This window comes from Nannospalax galili, unplaced genomic scaffold, assembly GCF_000622305.1.
Source record: "Nannospalax galili isolate Female #2095 unplaced genomic scaffold, S.galili_v1.0 scaffold284, whole genome shotgun sequence".
Taxonomy (NCBI): Eukaryota; Metazoa; Chordata; class Mammalia; order Rodentia; family Spalacidae; genus Nannospalax; species Nannospalax galili.
In genome coordinates, this window is record NW_008354281.1 from 6115271 (window position 1) to 6133627 (window position 18357).

Consider the following 18357-nt stretch of genomic DNA (forward strand, 5'->3'; position numbering starts at 1 on the left):
TATAAGATAAAACATAAGAGAAAAGCTCTTTATCAGTTAATAAATAAATCTGCACATAACTACAAGTTAATTTAAATTAGAATGTGTTTCTTCTAAAGAAATATTACCAAACTTTCTAAAGAAATTCTTCTTATTAGAAATATGAAAATGTCATGCCTTATTTATGTTTGGACTTACTTGTTTTTCATGGTGGTAGGAAATAAAACCCTTAACATAAGAGAAAAGCTCTTTATCAGTTAATAAATAAATCTGCACATAACTACAAGTTAATTTAAATTAGAATGTGTTTCTTCTAAAGAAATATTACCAAACTTTCTAAAGAAATTCTTCTTATTAGAAATATGAAAATGTCATGCCTTATTTATGTTTGGACTTACTTGTTTTTCATGGTGGTAGGAAATAAAACCCTTGGCCTTGTTCATGCTCACAAGTAACTCTACCACTCATCCCTAAGGTAATGAATTTTTTTCTACGTTGGGATTTGAACTCAGGAGCCTTGTTTATGCTAGTCAAACATTCTACATCTGAGCAATATTTCTACCTGTTTTGGATTTAGAAAGCATTTGATGAGGGCTAAAAACAAAATTGTAACCATTCTATTTCATACTAACTTATATTCATATAAAATATATTATATCCAAAAGTACAAAATTGCCAGCTAATAGCAGAAAATTCAGTCCAACTGAATACTGATATAACCTAAGCATATCAAGTAAAATACAAGTTATTTTACTTTGTATTCAAATGATTGCTTTTATTAAAACCACATTCAGTACAAATTTAAGTTATTTTTAATTTCCAGCAATCTCATCAATATCAATTTAATTTCCTCTTAACCTAGAAAGTCATATTACAAAAGTAGGAAACAGATATTTCCACAGGGGTAGCACCTTTTATTTGCATTTTATATTTTTGTCTTTCTATAACTAGCTCTACTCCTGAATATTTAACAATTCAACACAAGCAGAGTACTTCTTACCATGTGGTAAGAGCTTTATAATACTATATACTCCAATTCCATATAATATACCCTATTATTGTGGCTGTTATATGAGTGTAATGAAGCAGACCAAAGTTTAATTTCATTTTAGCACGCACATGTGCATGCACACACACAGGCACAAATACAGTAAAATTATTATAGCAATCCTTCATAACAGGAAGGCTTTAGCAATGCAGTACTCTGGTTAATAAGTTTGTACTTAGATTATTAAAAGACGTTCTAAAGAATACCACAGAGAAAGAATGCTATGAAGTATACTATGTATTCCTCTTTTATCATTTGGCAATTTTCGTAACTCTGGGTCATTAGTCCAACATTAATTACAAATTCAGCTGCAAGCCGTTTCCTCCTCCAACTGAATCTGAACCACTGATACATTTTCTTTGACCAGAAGACTAGTTTGTTAATCCAAAGGGTTCTGGCATCAGTTCTGGCAATACTGCCTCATTTCTGAATGGTAACAGCTGCAGATACAAAGCAAATGCTCCCTTTTAGTCGGTACACCTGTGACTAGGTTGCCCCCTGCCTCCATATTCCCCATTTCAACTGGCAAACCTGTCTGGTCCCTTGAGGACTCCAACATTTGAGATACTTGGATCATTATTATAAGTGTAATTAGAAGAGCTGCAGGAAATCAAACATGGCACAGTCTGGGGAAAATTCTGTAAACATCGCACTTCTAAGAAATCTCACCTATTTTGGTGTAGTCACTTTCCTATTTCTGATAAAACATAAAGGTAATCATAGGAAGATTTCTAGCTTATTTGTAATTGGTTAATACCAGATTCAATGAAGAATTATTTCTATGTTGTTAGGAAGAACAATTAAAGATGTGATTCATAGTAAGTCTAGACCACTTGCCTACTAATTGAACTGTCCAACATGGGATTGTCACTGCAAATACACAAATACTGGAAAAGATTTAATGGCTCAGTGAAGGCAACTAGCCTTCAAGAAATTCATCACTTGACATAACAAAAAGGGTACATCCTTGAGTAGAAAGAAAACTTTCTGAAATGAAAAGAAACAACAGGCAACTGTTATTCCTGTGCAATTTATTTTGCAAAAAGTATAAAAACATAATCACTGGTATTAACATCAAACATAGAAGTTTATCATACATTGAATGGACATTTAAGTACATTTATATAGACTTAGCTTCAGAATTATGCAATTGCATTATGTCACTGCAGAATAAAACATTTTTCTTATTTGTGGTTAATCTTATCTATTTTATTGCTATTATTTTATTATCTTAACTCAAATTGTGGTAGAAAGGTTGAAAATTTGGATTTTTAAAAATCACTAATTTGTTTAAATATCTCCTGGCCCAGAATAAAGCTGACATTCTGTTCTATTGAAAACAACACATAATTTGGGATCATCAGTTTAGGGTTAGATTAGGAATATTGTATGAAGATTATGAAAACTTACAATAGTAGGAAAGTAGAATGAGCACCTAGTGTTATATATGTGTTTGTATGTGTACACATATATATAGTGCAGTCCCCTGCTTACTTTACATATTAGTGTGATAAAATATAACTTGGCCCAATTCTAAGAAAATCTTTGATAAAATTCTCATTTCAAATGTTTTCCTCATTTTAAAACTGTGAAGTATGCCATATATACAAAGGAATGCAGAAGATACACAAAGGGAAAACTTGAAATGAATACACTCATTATCTCTCTCTAAGCTAAGAAAGCAAAGCTTTTTAAAAGTTATACACAAGAAAAATTGGCTTTGTTGTGAAAAGTTCCCAATAACTTGAAATACCCATGTATGTGACTATCTAACAAGACGGAGAGAACTGAACAGTTCAAGACTGGATGATCAACTACCCACAATATCATATAGGGTTCCTGCTCATCACATTTAAGAGAGGTGATAGAATTGTCCTATCACAATCAGAGAATTTGCTTTTAAAAATTACTCCATATGCAGAGCTAAAGGCTATATAACAGTCAACAATGCCAGACAGGCGATACCTTCTTTTGAGTTGTTGGCCAGGGTGGCCAAAGGGATTCCCAGATAGTAACCCAGCATAGAACTGGGAAAATGAACAACAGATCCCAGTCTTATCCAAAGGAATATTGACAACTGATTGCTGCTAGATGAGGAACAGCTGATCTTCCTAAAACAAAGCTCTCTAGATAGGCTGACTAGATTCAGCAGGTGGACAAGCACTGGAGAATGGCTGAGGGTATTGACAACATAGAGGACAGTAACAAGGATGACAGAATATGTGGGCTCCGGTATGTGGGAGGATGGAGGCTATGGGAGGGTACCATTTGGGAAGTGGGTATATAGCTGAATAAGATAGTGTGGGATGTTCTGTATGATATACACAGAGAATAATCAACAAATTAAAAAAAAACTACGTATTTGAGGAGGAAGCATAAAAATTTACTTCATGTTAAATAGCAGAGGTGATAAAATTTAAAAAATACATTAAAAAATTCTTCCCAGTAGAGCAGTGCAGAGGATGGTGTATGGGGAGTGGTAAGTAACACTAAAGGCCTTTAGAAAAAAATATATGGACACCTATAACTATAGAAACTTCTTAAAGTATATACAGAAACATTATAAAAAGAGAATTACCTTATAACAGGGGGACATTGTCCCTACTGGACACCATAGGTTAGCAAAGTAAAGCCAAATGCCAGGAATGGACTCATATCTTTGAAGTTGTTACTCAGGGGTCCCATAAATCCTCAAACAATACTGGCCTTTGTTCCTGCTCTTGGTTAACTACCAGAACTGGATGGTAAGACCCTATTGCCGAGGGCACTACATACATGAGCTATAGAACAAACAAGGGGAAAGCAAGCTGCTGCTGACTTCAAAGCCTCATCTATACTGGCTAGCTTTCATAGTACTGGTAGGAAGGTGCTAGGCATGCTACCTGAAGAGAAAATTAATCAACAGCCTTACTCAGCTATGAATCCTGTCAGCTTCAACAACTGGCCTGGCAAGATATACCCACAAGTGCAACATTGACATAAATACTATGGGAATAACGAACTACTTTCTAAATTGAATAAGGTCTGTTTCATGGGATAGAGCCCATACCTGACAACGCTATCGGGCCAGGAACAAGAGGGTAGACAGCTCACAAGCCATAAGGGGAGAGCCTAATGCTATAACATTGCTAAATAGACGTAGGACTAAACTGACTCCTAATGACTTATCATTATTCCCATAGATTAATGCATCGCTCAACTCTCAGTAAAGAAGCTTCCTTATGTAGAAGATGGTGATTAACACAGAGAATCACAATTGGCCAACATGCAGAGAATAAGAGGCTGCTTATCCCTGAATAGGACACCTATATCAAATTTCTGCCTCCCAGGGTTTAGGGATCATTGCCAAAGAGGGGGCAGAAAGATTGTATGAGCCAATTATGTATGGCTTGTGGCATACTGCATATAAAAAACTATAGAAGAGAAGTACTGCATTAAGAATTTAAGGCTGAATCATGGGTCAAAAGTTGTAATCAAGAATCATGGCAGTGGGGGAGGTAGGAGTGAAAGTGTGGGCCAGATGGTTCAGCACTTAAAGGTGCTTGCCCCTACCACCAAGCCTGGTGACCTGAGTTCAATCCCTGGGTCCATATGGTAGAAGGAGAGAACTGACTTCCACAGGATGTCCTCTGACCTTTACATACTCACCTTGGCAAGTATGTATTCCCTCACAAACTAAGTACATAGACAAATAAAGGTGAAAAAAATTAATAAGAATCCAGAATATGGGGCTGGAGAGATGGCTCCACAATTAAGAGGACTGGTTGGTGTTTCAGAGTGGCTGGGTTCTATTCCCAGCACCCACCTGGTAACTAAGAACCATCTGTAACTCCAATTCCAGGGGCTCTGACAACCTCTTTACATCCTTGGGCATTGCATCGCATGGGTCCACTTACATACATGCAAGCAAAACAATCACACATAGAAAACAAAAATAAATTTTCACAAAGGAATCAGGAAAATAAGGATTATATTATTTCAAAACTAAATGATTAGAGGAAAAGGTACTAAGTTAAATCTAATTCTTCAGTATTTAAAAATATTTTCTTTTTCGTCTTTTTGAAACTGTTTTTTCTCACTCATTGTATGGGTTCAGCTATTATAATGTCAAAATCCTTTTAAATGCACATGACATAAGCAGCCATTCATACTTTAGGAAGTATCTGTTCAGGAACCCCACTAAGTTGAGCAGTGTTTTAGGTACTGGGGATTGAAAGCAGTGCTCTGAGAGATGGTGCTGCTTCCAGAACGCCAAACCTTCAGTATAGCTTTGATAGCATTGTTTCCAGATAGAAACACTAAAATGCAAGTGATTTTTATTTTTGTAGTGATAACCACTGTACAGATGAACCTAAATTCTGAATTTATTTCATTACAGTGGTATGAGAATCTCAAGTCAGGAGAATCTTCATCTCAAAATATAAACAGTTAAGCCTCAACTATCATCCTCTAACTTCTATATTTAAATTTAATGACATACAAAGATTAATATATGTGTTAACATACATATGCATATGTGCATTATGTACAAGTACATACTGTAAATGATCACACAACAGACATAAATTTATACATATATTGTATATTTATACATATAGCTTATGGAGTTTTTAATAGTGAAGTACCTTACAATGATACAAACACAAGGCTTTGAAAGTGTAACTGATTAATGAAGTGACTATATATTATCCTAAGAATCCCCAAACTCCCTTATAAATATCCATTTGTTACTAAACTAAAAGAACTTGATAAATATTTTATGTGTCAGAAAGAGGATTTTATTTTTCTTGCCATGTAATCTATAATAAAAACTTTTAGTGAAGGAATATTTCAATAGATGACTGACTATGTACAGCTCAGTAATATACTAAGATACTACTTATGGGACTCAGATACAATTATTATGCAAAATGAACTCTAAAAAATCTTGAAAATGAGAAAGAGGGGAACACATAGTAACAGTATGGTGGTGCAATTTATATAGGTGGCAATTAGGAGAGATCCAACTGAGGATCACTAGAGGCAGCATTGTCTACGTACAAATGTACACACGCATATGTGATATAAGAATTCTGTGGAAATAATCCTTGATCTCAGAACTAAAGGTCCCAAGTCAACAGGGTGTTATAAGTATAAAAAAGTACAGAAAGTGAGTCACTTGTGAACTTCGTATTTGTACATTGTGCGTTTTTTTTGTTTGAAGTGATTTTCTAAAGACAGTGAATTAAAATTTAAAATATATGCAAAAGTCAGCAAAAATGTTGTGTTCATATTTGTTGAATTACATAATCTATTTTATGATGTTCCTCTATTAGTGCCATCATTTGAGAAATAAACCTCATCTTATATTCTTTGACTAATACTTTACCTATTTGTGGCATTTGTGAGCTGTTACTTGATTTTGTAATTTTTCTAGTCCCATCGATCTGCTTATAGTTAACATCAATCCCAGTGGTAAACTATTTTTTGTTCTAAAGATATCTTCCAGACAACCTAAATTTTATGTCATAATTCTATACTTAAAGCAAGAACAAAAATACTTATTTTACTTTAAAACTATAAACTAGGGGCTGAAGAGATGGCTCAGTGGTTAAGAGCACTCGCTGCTCTTGCAGAGGACCCAGGTTCAGCTCCCAGCACTCACATGGTGGCTAACAACCATGTGTAAGTCCAGTTACAGGGGATCTGATATGCTCTTTTGACCTCCATGTTCACTACACAACACGGGTGCACTTACATACATACAGGCAATACATTCATGCATATAAAATAAAATAAATAAAATATTAAAAAACTATAAGCTAAATCTAAAAATAGTAAATTAAAGTGTAACTAAGTTTTAAGCACAGTTCCAGGAATGAATTCCAAAAGTTTTTAATTACAATAGTTACAAAGTTTAGGAAATGTTAATTCAAACAACTTCATTATGGCACATCTCAAAATGCTCTTGCATAACATAAATTTTGACAGCGTGCACAGTAGTCCCCAGATTTATTTGACTAAAGACTGACTTTAAAAAAATAAACCTATCAGTTCACAGGATTAATTTTTCCAAAAAACACACCTGAAAGAAACTGTTTTAAAAGAATGAACATAAGTGAAGACTGAAAGTGTAACTGAATAATGGGGCTGGAGAGATGGCTCAGTGGTTAAGAAAACTGACTTTTTTTGCAGAAGACCTGGGTTTGAATCCCAGCACCCACATGGCAGTTAACAACTGTCTGTAACTCCAGTTCCAGGGAATCCAACAGCCTCTTCTGTCCTCCGCGGGCATTGCACAACTCAGGTGCACTTACCTACATGCAGGCAATACATGCATACACACAAAATAAAAATAATAAATAAAATATTTTAAAAAAAGAAAATGTAACTGAATAATGAAGTGACTATGTACATTTCTAACTATTCATACTCCCTACACTTAACTTGCTGACTGGTTTAGTCTGTGAGATTTGTGCAGAAAATGATACATCATACTTTTATAAATATCCATTTGGACTTTCAAAGCCTTATGCTAAGCTGGGCATGGACTCGGGAGGCAAAGGTAGGTGGATCTCTGTGAGTTCAAGGCCAGCCTGGTCTACATAGTGAGTTCCAGGACAGCTGGGGCTACAGGGAGATCCTGTCTCAAAAAAGATCCCCCCCCAAAAAAAGAAAAAAAAAAACCCTTATGCTTAGCTTCCATCAGACCTAGAAAAGCTTCAAAAATAGGTTTCTGAGCTACAATTAATTCATAAGGGGACTTTTTATCTGCACAAGACAGGGCCCACCGACATTCCAGCATGATGGGGAAAGGGTTCCTTACCCCTCCCAGAAGAGGATAGTTGAAAGTTGCAGGGAGAGGAGGAGTCATATATCTTAATGGTGTAGCCACTGGCATGTCTCCCCACTCATGTAAACCACTCTCAACCGATGTTCACACAGCAACCCTAATTAAACGCAGTGGCACACACCACACACACACACACACACACACACACACACAAACCTGGAAGTAGGAGTGTGAAAATAACTGGTTGGAGGAGGAAGACGAGAAGAGACAATAACTGGGGGGTATCTTTGATTAAAGATATTAGAGATATGTATGAAACGGTAAAGAAATAAATTTAAAACTTTCTAAGGGTTAGAGGCTATTAAGAAACCATGAATTTTTCTTCTAAGACTCTTCTATTATATGATAGTATACATATATATGTATACTATCATATATATTACTAAAAGTCATTTGTTTCTAGCCTCAGGTTATATCATTTAAGGCGGTCTGTAGAGAAGTGAGAGAAACACTGGAGTTTCATGTCAAAAGATATGCTTTTTGTTAACATGTTGGAATAGGCATCCTACTGACTCTTACTTGAGAGTATGGAGACTACCATGTAGTGACAACCAGCTGCCTCTGTCTAGTAACCTCTCCATTTTCATACCTGTTTTTCCATTCACTTGGCCAGTACATCCAACCCTGCTCTGACCCTGGCTCCTCCCCCACCTGCATGCTTTCGTTCTAGTGACTATACTTTCTTAGTTCTGTCCTCACGTGCACTTTCTTTTTAATGTATGATCAAATCTAATCTTTCACTTCCCAGATTCCTTGGGAGAATGACCTCACAAGCACTCTCAGCTTTACCATGCACAGAAGATAATATGGTGGAGTAGTACCATTTAATACATTTCATTTTCCTAAATTTTATAAGACTAGTTGAATTTACTGAACATATTCAGTACCTAAAGTGCAGTTTCAGGACAATATGAGGAAAGGTTGAAAATGGGTCTAAGAAAAGAAAAGAAAAATCATCACCTTCTCTAGGAAATAAGGTCTGTGTTTTATGCCACCTTTTGCATCATGAGATCTCTCTCTCTCTCTCTCTCTCTCTCTCTCTCTCACACACACACACACACACACGCACACACATACACACACATGTATGGGAAACAAAAGGTAGCTTTTAAGGCATGTTGGAAAATTTTTTTTAAATGCTTGATAAAATAACCGTAAATACAGTGTTTTCAACATAACACATGTAACATTTATTGAAGATATTTCATCTTTTCAGCATTTAAAAAGTAATATATTATGAGCATTACCATTTCAGCATGTCTGTATCAATGATTTTTTTTTTTTGTAAACTGACAAGCTTGTGTAAGTATCAATACTGCCAAATTCTACACCTCAACATCCCCAAACAAGACCCTGAACCACAGCAGTCACTCTCTGTTCTCCCCTCACCTGAGATGCTGGTGCCACTAATTGACTTTTTCATTTCAGTGGCTTTTACTCTGGACATTTAATACTAACAGAATAATTAACATGATCCGCTGTCTTGGCCTCTTTCACTAGGTACAAATTTTGAAAGCTTCATCTACTTGTAGTGTGAAGCGGGACTTTGAACCCCCTTTTTCTAGCTGATCCTGCTCCCTCCTAACTATATTACATTTTATTCAATTTTTGAGGAAGATCATTTTTTATATGAAGGTTTCAAAAATGAACTACTTCACAAAAATAAACTGCTCATATTTTCTAGCAATGGACACAAGAGAAAAAATAGTTTAAATTATGGAAGAAGAAATGGGGCTAAGGAAACAGACATGATTCAGAGAGAATTAAATATGAGAATCAGTAAGTCTTGATGATTAGAGGGAGGGAATTATGTCCAATGGTTAAAAACCTGCAAAGAGTGATGCCAGCTTTCTGGTTTGGGCAAGTGTGAGGATACAGGTGTTAGACCTCTAGATAAAGAGTAAAATAGAGAGCAATTGTTTATTTGGGCTGCTGGTTTGATGGGTGGAGTATATAATGAGTATACTTTTACATACTGAGTTTACCATTTCTTGTGACAGATAAAATGCCGAGAACCCAACTGTATAGACATAGAAAATGATTAGAAAGGAGATCTAGGCTGGAAAGAAAGATTTGAAAGCTAGCTTGCTTTCTTTCTTCCTTCCTTCCTTCCTTCCTTCCTTTCTTTCTTTCTCTCTCTCTCTTTCTTTCTTTCTTCCTTCCTTCCTTTCTTTCTTTTCTTTCTTTCTTTTCTTTCTATCACCTACCTATCCATCCACTCACCCACCCATCCATTCATCCATCCATCCATAAATACATACATATATCCACCCACCCACCCCTGTACTTTAAAGGCCATGGAACAGAATGCATCATCAGTATTGAATGTGTAGAGAGTTAGGAACACAGGGCTAGGATTAGTTTCTAGAAAATAATATGGAAATTGCATATAGAAATCTCCCAGAGAAGATAGAGGTGGCCAGAGAGATGGACAAAAAAAGAAGAGAGGTCAAAGTCACAAAAGCCCAGAGAAAAACTGTCTTAAGAATAATAATGGGGTCAAATTCTAATAAAAGCTACCTTGAAAAAAAATACAAAAACTGCTCACTAAATTTAGCTGCATACAAAATTCTAGGCAGTTTTAACAAAAAGTTATGTAACTCATAATTGTATGACTATAGTAATCACTTCAGTATTCTTATGTGTAAGACATTATGTGCAGCTTAATATACAATAAAAAGGAGGCAAAATTTGAAAATTTACTAATTATATTTAAATAATGTAGTCCAAGAAATTGAATGGACTTGAATTCCCCGACAGAAAGGAGAAAGAAGTAAATACAATGGACTATCCTGTCTTCTTATCTGCAAGACAGACATATCAATACTTAGAGAGATAATCATAATATTTTAAAAGAATTTTACATAGACTATTCTATGGATGAGTAGTATTAAGAAACAGTATCTTCAAAAGACTTCCATAGGTAATACCAAAGTCATTCTACAGTTTAAGAACTTTATAAAGCACTTCTACTCAACATGATAGTAGCTGTCGTGCCAAGTCACTTAGCATGGAAAAGAAATGAAAGCATTCAGATTATAAAAGAGGAAGTGAAATTATCTTTAATCACAGATAATAAGATGCTTATATAGAGGAACAGCAAGATGGTAAGATACTAAGTCAATATACAAAAATAATTTGCATTTGTAGATAGTAACAATGAATAATCTAAAAATGAAATTGCCAGAACAATTCCATTTGTAATAACACAAAAATAAAATGATTAGAAGAAATGTGACAAAAAGCATGTGATAAGTATGTTTTAAGTATGTTTTAAACCTATAAAACATAACTGCAAGAAAGTAAAGAATTAATGGAGCAATATTCCATGTTCATGAAGTGGAAAGTTTAATCTTAAAAATGCCAACAAGATAGTTAAACTGGCAAAGGTGCTTGTCATGTAGGCTTGATGACCTGAGCTCAATCCCCATCACCCATGTGAAGATGGAGAGAGAATACTCCACAAAGCTGTCCTTTGACGTGCAGCCACACATAACACAAATTTTTTTTAATTTATGGAGAATATTGTTTACAACAGCACTAATCCTCAAACTGACTGAACTGAACTCAGTATCTATCATAATCCCAAATGCTTTTTTTTTTTTCAGAAGTTCACAAGCTGATTTACAGGCTCATTCGAAAATACAGCACCCAAAAGGGAAGACAGACAGCATCTACAGGACCTTCACTTTAATCACATGGGATATTCATTTTAAATACAAAATTCAAAGGATCATAACTTAGGAGTGGTGCTCAATTATTTTTATTTAAGTTCCTAGCTGAATTATAAGTACCAGTATAAAATAGAGCAGGGGGAAGAATCTAATGGTATTGTATAAGGTTTAAGGTAGACTAATTGAGAGAGAAAAGAACTAAAGAAAACACATGCTATTGGTGCTACTGAGTCAAGGGCATAGTCCATCACATCCTCTGTGATGAGTTCTCATGGAAAAATCTTACAGAAAACAAACAAAAAAAAGAGAGCTTCATACTGGAATGTTAAATACCAGGCACATATTTTAGAAACATCTTCCAAATGACAGAAAATGACGAACTCTTCATTTTACTAGTGACTAATCATGGAATCAATTATTTCTTGAGTTCCTGATAATAAGGTCAAATCACCAAAATAACAAGTGATGTTTGCCTTGCTGTTTGTCTGTTTGTATGTACAATGTTCCCTCAAACTCTAGGAAAAGTTACCCTTTCTTCAATTTGATAAGGAAAAAAAAAAAACCAACAGAAAAATAAAGTGGGTTGGCACAAAAATATATGACAGACTCAAGGTGAGAACCCACATATTTTAGAGTCCTAACAAAAGTCACTATCACAAGAAATACTTCTTCTTTTGAAAAAGTTTCTCACTCTTTAGCCCAGGCTGGAATCAAATGGAATTCCAGTCTGGTCTCAAACTTGTGGCAAAGTTCCTATCTCAGCCTCTCCGATTTGGGATTACAGGCATAATTACGTAGTTAAAGGCATAATACTTCCCCTTTAAAAATTCTAGAACATAGGCAAAAATATTCTGTACACATCAACTTGTATAGTTATACAAGTTATATATATATATATATATATATATATATATGTCTTTGTATATACATATATATATAAATAAATAAGTGCTGAAGAAATTTTCTAAGTAAATATTGGTTGAATGGATGATTTTTCTTTCTGTCAATACCTTTTCTAGTTCAATTTTCTCTCTTGCTCCATATACATATATGTATATATAATATAAGTAATATAAATTTGGATATTCTACAGTCTAACATGTATAATCATTAAGGAGATAGGAAATTTTTTTGATTTATTTATTTTTATTTTCGTGTATGAGTGTTTTGTGTGCATCTTGTGAGTGCACCATGCAATACCTGCAGAGACCAGAAGAGAAAATGAGATCACCTGGAACTAGAGTTACAGACAGCTGTGAGCTGCCATGCCGGTACTGGGAATTGAACTTAGGTCATCTGCAAGAGCAGCCAGTGTTCTTAACCACTGAGTCATCACTCCAGCTCTGGAGATAGAAAAATGTTAATCAAACCTACATACACTATGTAAATACAAGCACTTAGGTATGGATCCTATCACTCATTAATCAAACTAGAAAAGGCTAATATTTAATGAACTGTTTTTAGATTTCTTTTGCTATTCATTTTTTTCTTGAGCATTTAGTAAATTCACTTTAATGTTACTCACTGTAAATGATCAACGTGATTATGCAATAAGTATCCTGCAAAGAAGTCTAATTACTGTAATGATAATTGCAATCATCATGGGGCTTGTTTACTGAAGGCACTGTGGTAAGTACTATCATTGCCCTAATACTCTGAAGTCACAATTCATTGTTCTTTACAAAGCTTTGGATTCAAAATGAAACATATGAAATGCCCATGACTTATTGTAGAATAAGATTGTTTACAACAATGTTGTGTGATAATTTAGCTATGTTTAGTCTTTAAGCAAACTATGATGATAATATTAAGGACCCAAGTACAATGGTGCTAGGAATACCCTAACATACATTCTCTCAGATTGTTAGACTTAGCCCAGGAAATGAAAGCAAATTCAAGAATTTATGTTCTTAAATGAATGGGAGACACCAACATTTTCTTATAAACAAGTAGATATTTCTTGTCATCTTTCAGAATATGTTCCCTAGAGAGAACAACCCCTATAATAATAGGGGTTCTCTATAATTTATAGTACCAGAAGCACCCTGTAGTTACTTGAGTACACCACCCTGCTAGGAATATACTACTTTCCTGTTCCTTCATTATATAAGGTGTGCTTTTCTTCTTGAAGAAAATGGTGGTGATAGTAGCACTGAACAGTGAGAACTTGAGGTTATAAACTTAAAACTTCTGGCCACCAAGCCAGGCATATGCTAGTCAGGAACTCTGGCTCCAGGCACCTCCTAATGGGTTCATGTCTCCTCCTTTACTCAGGACACATAAAAGAAGACACATGAAACTCATATTTTGCTCTGCTCGTGGAAGAGGGGAGACTCTATGGTTTTTTTACTGGTCAACCCCACAAAGTTTTTCCTGTATGAATTGGTCAGGAAATGATCCTAATCCCAACAAATCAGAAAATGGGCTGTTTTAGCTATAAAATAACTCAACGTAATTATAGGAAAGACACATTGAAATTACTAGTCTAGAGTCAAATCACAAAATGTACCTTACTAAAGATTTATTTTTATGTTTAATTAATGGCATAAAAAACTTTCATAGAGCACAGATGAGTCTGAAACAAAAAAGGAAACACCATAAACAACTGAATTACATACTCAGGAAAACTTCTGCCCCAATTGCCTTTTTCTTTCATTATGAGAAAAAAAGCTCAGTATGAAATTGGGTTTAGGTACAATAATCCAAATTATGGCACATAAATAGATTTTACTTCTCTAGCAAAACTTGTATAACACAAAAATCAAATTCTGTTAGAAAAATCAATTTCTTTAAATTGACATGATTTGCAATTTTCACTCGCAAATTAATGTAATTAAACAAACTCATTGCCTTGAGAATGTGAGGTCTTACTGCACCATGAGTTAATTTGACTGTATGCTATACATGTCAGGAAAGACAGTGGCTTGTATTATTAAAGCTTTTATGTTTTACTGCTGTGTTTTCTCTCTGTTGCAAGTTTTTTCTCCATCAGTTTTTCCTATCCAAATGAATTTTAAGAAGCTCATATTCCTTTCTGCCTGTCTTCTTTCTAAGATGTCCTGGGCATATACCCTATCCTTTCAGAACATCACAGGTGGTACACTGGAATCTGAGCACTTAGAAGGCTGAGGCAGGAGGATTATGAGCTTGAGGCCAGCCTGGAATACATAGCAAGTTAAGGCCCAGCTTGTGCTATATGGTGTGATACTGCTTCAAACAACCAAACCAATAGCAGCAGCAACAATATCCAAAACAAAAACCAGAATATGGAGAACGTCAACCCCTGTCACTGTTCTCAGGACTCAAACTGCATTAGAATATCCCAGAAAACTAGAAGTGCCAAGGGATCTAGAGGCTGAATAAAGTTTTTTCCAAAATTTCAGTCATTTTTGAAGTTTATTTCTAGTAAGCATTTTTTTAAATAAACTAAATTGAATTTTTCAGTCCCTTTCAGAATCTCATTTTAAGGGTTTTTGCCTTCTTTTTCTTCAACGTAATCTCCACATTGGTAAAAGGATTTGTAAGATTTATCTTTCATTCTTTAGACTGTAGCTGAGGAAACTACATCATAAATACATGCTAAAAAATGGAAAGGAAATTTAAATTTTATTTAGCTATACATAAAGAACTTGTAAACAATGACTCCTACTCTCAGAGCTAGTCATACTAATCAAAGACTGATGACTTGGCAATCTACTTGACAATAGCTGGCCAACATTCATCAGTTGTGTCAGAAGGTAATTAATACACATAGTAAAATACAAGATGAAACAACTCTAAATGGAAAAATGGTTTTTAAGAATAGTAAAGAAACTATATTACTAGTGGGAGGGATCTGCACAAGCAAGCACAGTTTACCTGTCGTCATCTTGTGAGAAGCTCCTGGGCAAATCCTCCCTACTCCTCTGCTCTCTTCCTTTTCCTTGCTCAGGTATATCTTCTGGTTTTTCCTCCTCTCCTGATTCTCTGTTTTCCTCCTTATTGCACGTGTTTGTAATCTCGTTCCCTTTCCCATCTTCACTAAGTATTTCTCCCTTTCCCTCCTGCTCCTTGTGAACTATCTCTTCACGCTCATCCCCTCCTTTCCCTCCCTCTTCTATTCCCTTTGGCCTTTTGGATGCAACACAAATGGAAGGCATGCAAAGAAACACAAAAGAGAAAAAAGTCAAGAAAAATGTAAGTGAAATTAAACAGAAAGGAAAAAGTAAAACTTAAGTAGAAGCCACTTCATTTAAATGTTGAAAACTCTTTTCGCTGTATGCAGGAGAATCACTGGGTAAGCAGTACTGAATCATAACAATTTGAAATCTTATCTTCCTTTTTGATATTACATGGCAAACAGGTAAAAGCTGTAGTCTCTCCATTAGAGAGAGTTCAGGTGCCTATAAAATCAATAGGACAATGGAACTGCAAATTGTACTAACACATATACCACAATTTCTTGAGTGATGAGGGCATTTTTCATGTATTTGTAACAATTTCAGGAAGACAGAAAATCCTCCCACTAAAAAAGTGATTTTGAATTTTTCTGAGCTGCTGAAATGTTTTCTGCTAGGAGAAAACTCTCCAAGATAATTATTTTTCATATTCATTGGAACATTGTTAAATTCACATCTTCAGTGAATGATCATTTTAATTTTAGCAAAGATACAACAATGGTAGTTTGTTTTTAAAATTACATGTATTATTTCAAGTAATCTAGTATACAAAATTATATACTAAAATAAAAATAATATGTACAGAATATCCTATTTATTGCCTTTATGATATATATTAATCTTTGAGAAAAATATATTACATTATCAAAATTAAAATGAAAACCCTCTGAAATACATTTAGAAGAGCTCGCAGTAAGGTCCCCTTACCTGATTCTCTTGTTTCCTCTTGGCCGTTCTGACTGGACAGACATGTAGCTTGTGCTGCTGAAACGAGAAGCACTACTAGTCCTTGAAACCGCAGACACATCACTTACATCACTGTCCGAAGATTTAGTGGAAATATTATCTGCCCCTCTATGTGGATCCCATCCTGATCGATACTGTTAACACAGATTGACAAATACGCACAAGTTGTCAGTATTACCACACAAAGCAATTATTAGCTTGCTCCTATTTCAGCACTGTAATTGTCCATGGAGGATACTGCAATACCCTACTCAGCTGCATATAAAACAGAAGTGAATGGTAAATTATCCTAAAACAAAAATTAATTTTATATGAAACCTTTGTTTTCAGCAAAGTAATTAGAGTATTGTCACCACACCACAGTGAGGGCCATTAAAATAGTTTCAAAACAGCAATGGCCTTAGGAAAGAATAATTAGAGAAAATCTGGGAATAAGCAATTAGCTTATTAGGAAGCACAACTCTTAAACTTCTGATCAAATTTTGAAAAAAAAATCGGGTAAAGTTGCCTTTGTAGTTTTAAAGATCAGGGCTAGTAGCCATCAATTTTCTCTTGAATCCATTATACTTCACTGAAAACCTAGAGATAATATAAAATCTAATTAATGAAATACTAAGCAGATTTTAGGAAAGCCAAGAGAAAAGAGAAGTTTAATTTCTCAACAGTTGCTGGAATTTTGATGAATCCTAGAAATATTAGAAAAAGTCATTATTGTTTACAATAGTTCAATTTTCCTGGAATTGAAATAGTCAGATAGTTAAGTGGCGTAGTCAGGGTTGCAGGGTATTCTTGGGTGTTCAAATATTCTGGTAAATTGGAAACCAACATAAATGTTTTATGTGAATGATCTAGTCTCATAAAATACGTTTAATGCAAAAACTAATGGACACATCTTAATTTTATTGCTGACAACAAAAGATCATTTGCCAAGAGTCCTTAAGCTGAAATTAAAAAAAAAAAAAATAGAGAGTTTAGAGCTTAGAAACCTGGAACAAGGAAAATTCTCACTAGTGGGGTAAATTTGAGTAAATTACTAAACCTTTAAAAGACTTAATTGCAAGATGAACAACAATACCCTTCTTTCTTGATTGTTACAAAAATGAGAAAACTTCAAGTATTACATTCTATGTGGCATAAAGTAAATAAATGAAGTGAGCATGATTACTGTCATTACTACCTGACAGACACCTGAATTCTTTCTCTAAAGTCATCAAATGGCTATTACTGGGTAAGAGAGCATCTTATTTTTCTCTACACACATTTCAAACTTCATGCTAAGACATCCTTATCTAGTCAAGTTTTGGAGAACTTTTTAATCATAGGTTCTGGCAAATTCCACAAATCCTTGGGAAAAATGAGTATCTTATATAGACCATTTGCTGGGATTTGAAGAATTGCTGCTTCATAAAAATCCTTCAGGAATAATGATTCAGCATAAAATACTTGATAGATCATAAAAATTTTGGTCAAATGATTTGAATAGCAATAGGTCATAACATAGACATTTGTCACATTCCAATGACTTCTTTTGTTTCTTCAGGACCTCTCAGTTTTTAGCTATATACTTTTTTGTTAACAACTGACTCATTCTTCAAATGTAAAACAAAGGGATACTTTACAAGGTTCTATGAAACTTTAAAAATTAAATCCATTAATCTAGAAAGCCATAGAATTAAATTAGGTGACAAAGGATTTTTCTTAGCCCACTTTAACTCTCTATTAAATACTCAACTGTGAAAAAATGTAATTAGATTCTTCTAAAAGCTGCTGATTTTTTCCAGGAAATATCTATATAGGTAGAAAGACATGATTTAGTTTTAAAATAATATATTTACTTTTAGTTCATTAATTGGTTGAAATTTAGTTTGTGGTAGTCTTTTTCAAATAAATTCAAAATTTTAAGATACCAATTTACTTAAT

General features: G+C 34.5%; 1 protein-coding gene across 11 annotated transcripts in view; it reads right to left on the reverse strand.

The window, feature by feature from the left end:
• Rims2 (regulating synaptic membrane exocytosis 2) overlaps window positions 1-18357 on the reverse strand; it is a 570072-nt gene that overhangs the window by 117923 nt on the left and 433792 nt on the right. For 5 of the 11 annotated variants that reach the window (XM_008851539.2, XM_008851538.2, XM_008851540.3 and 2 more), the window contains one exon: window positions 16399-16571. The exons of the other annotated variants lie outside the window; for them this stretch is intronic. In XM_008851539.2, the coding sequence (XP_008849761.1) occupies window positions 16399-16571 (173 nt within the window). The remainder of the gene's footprint in view (window positions 1-16398; window positions 16572-18357) is intronic. 11 annotated transcript variants of the gene reach the window in all.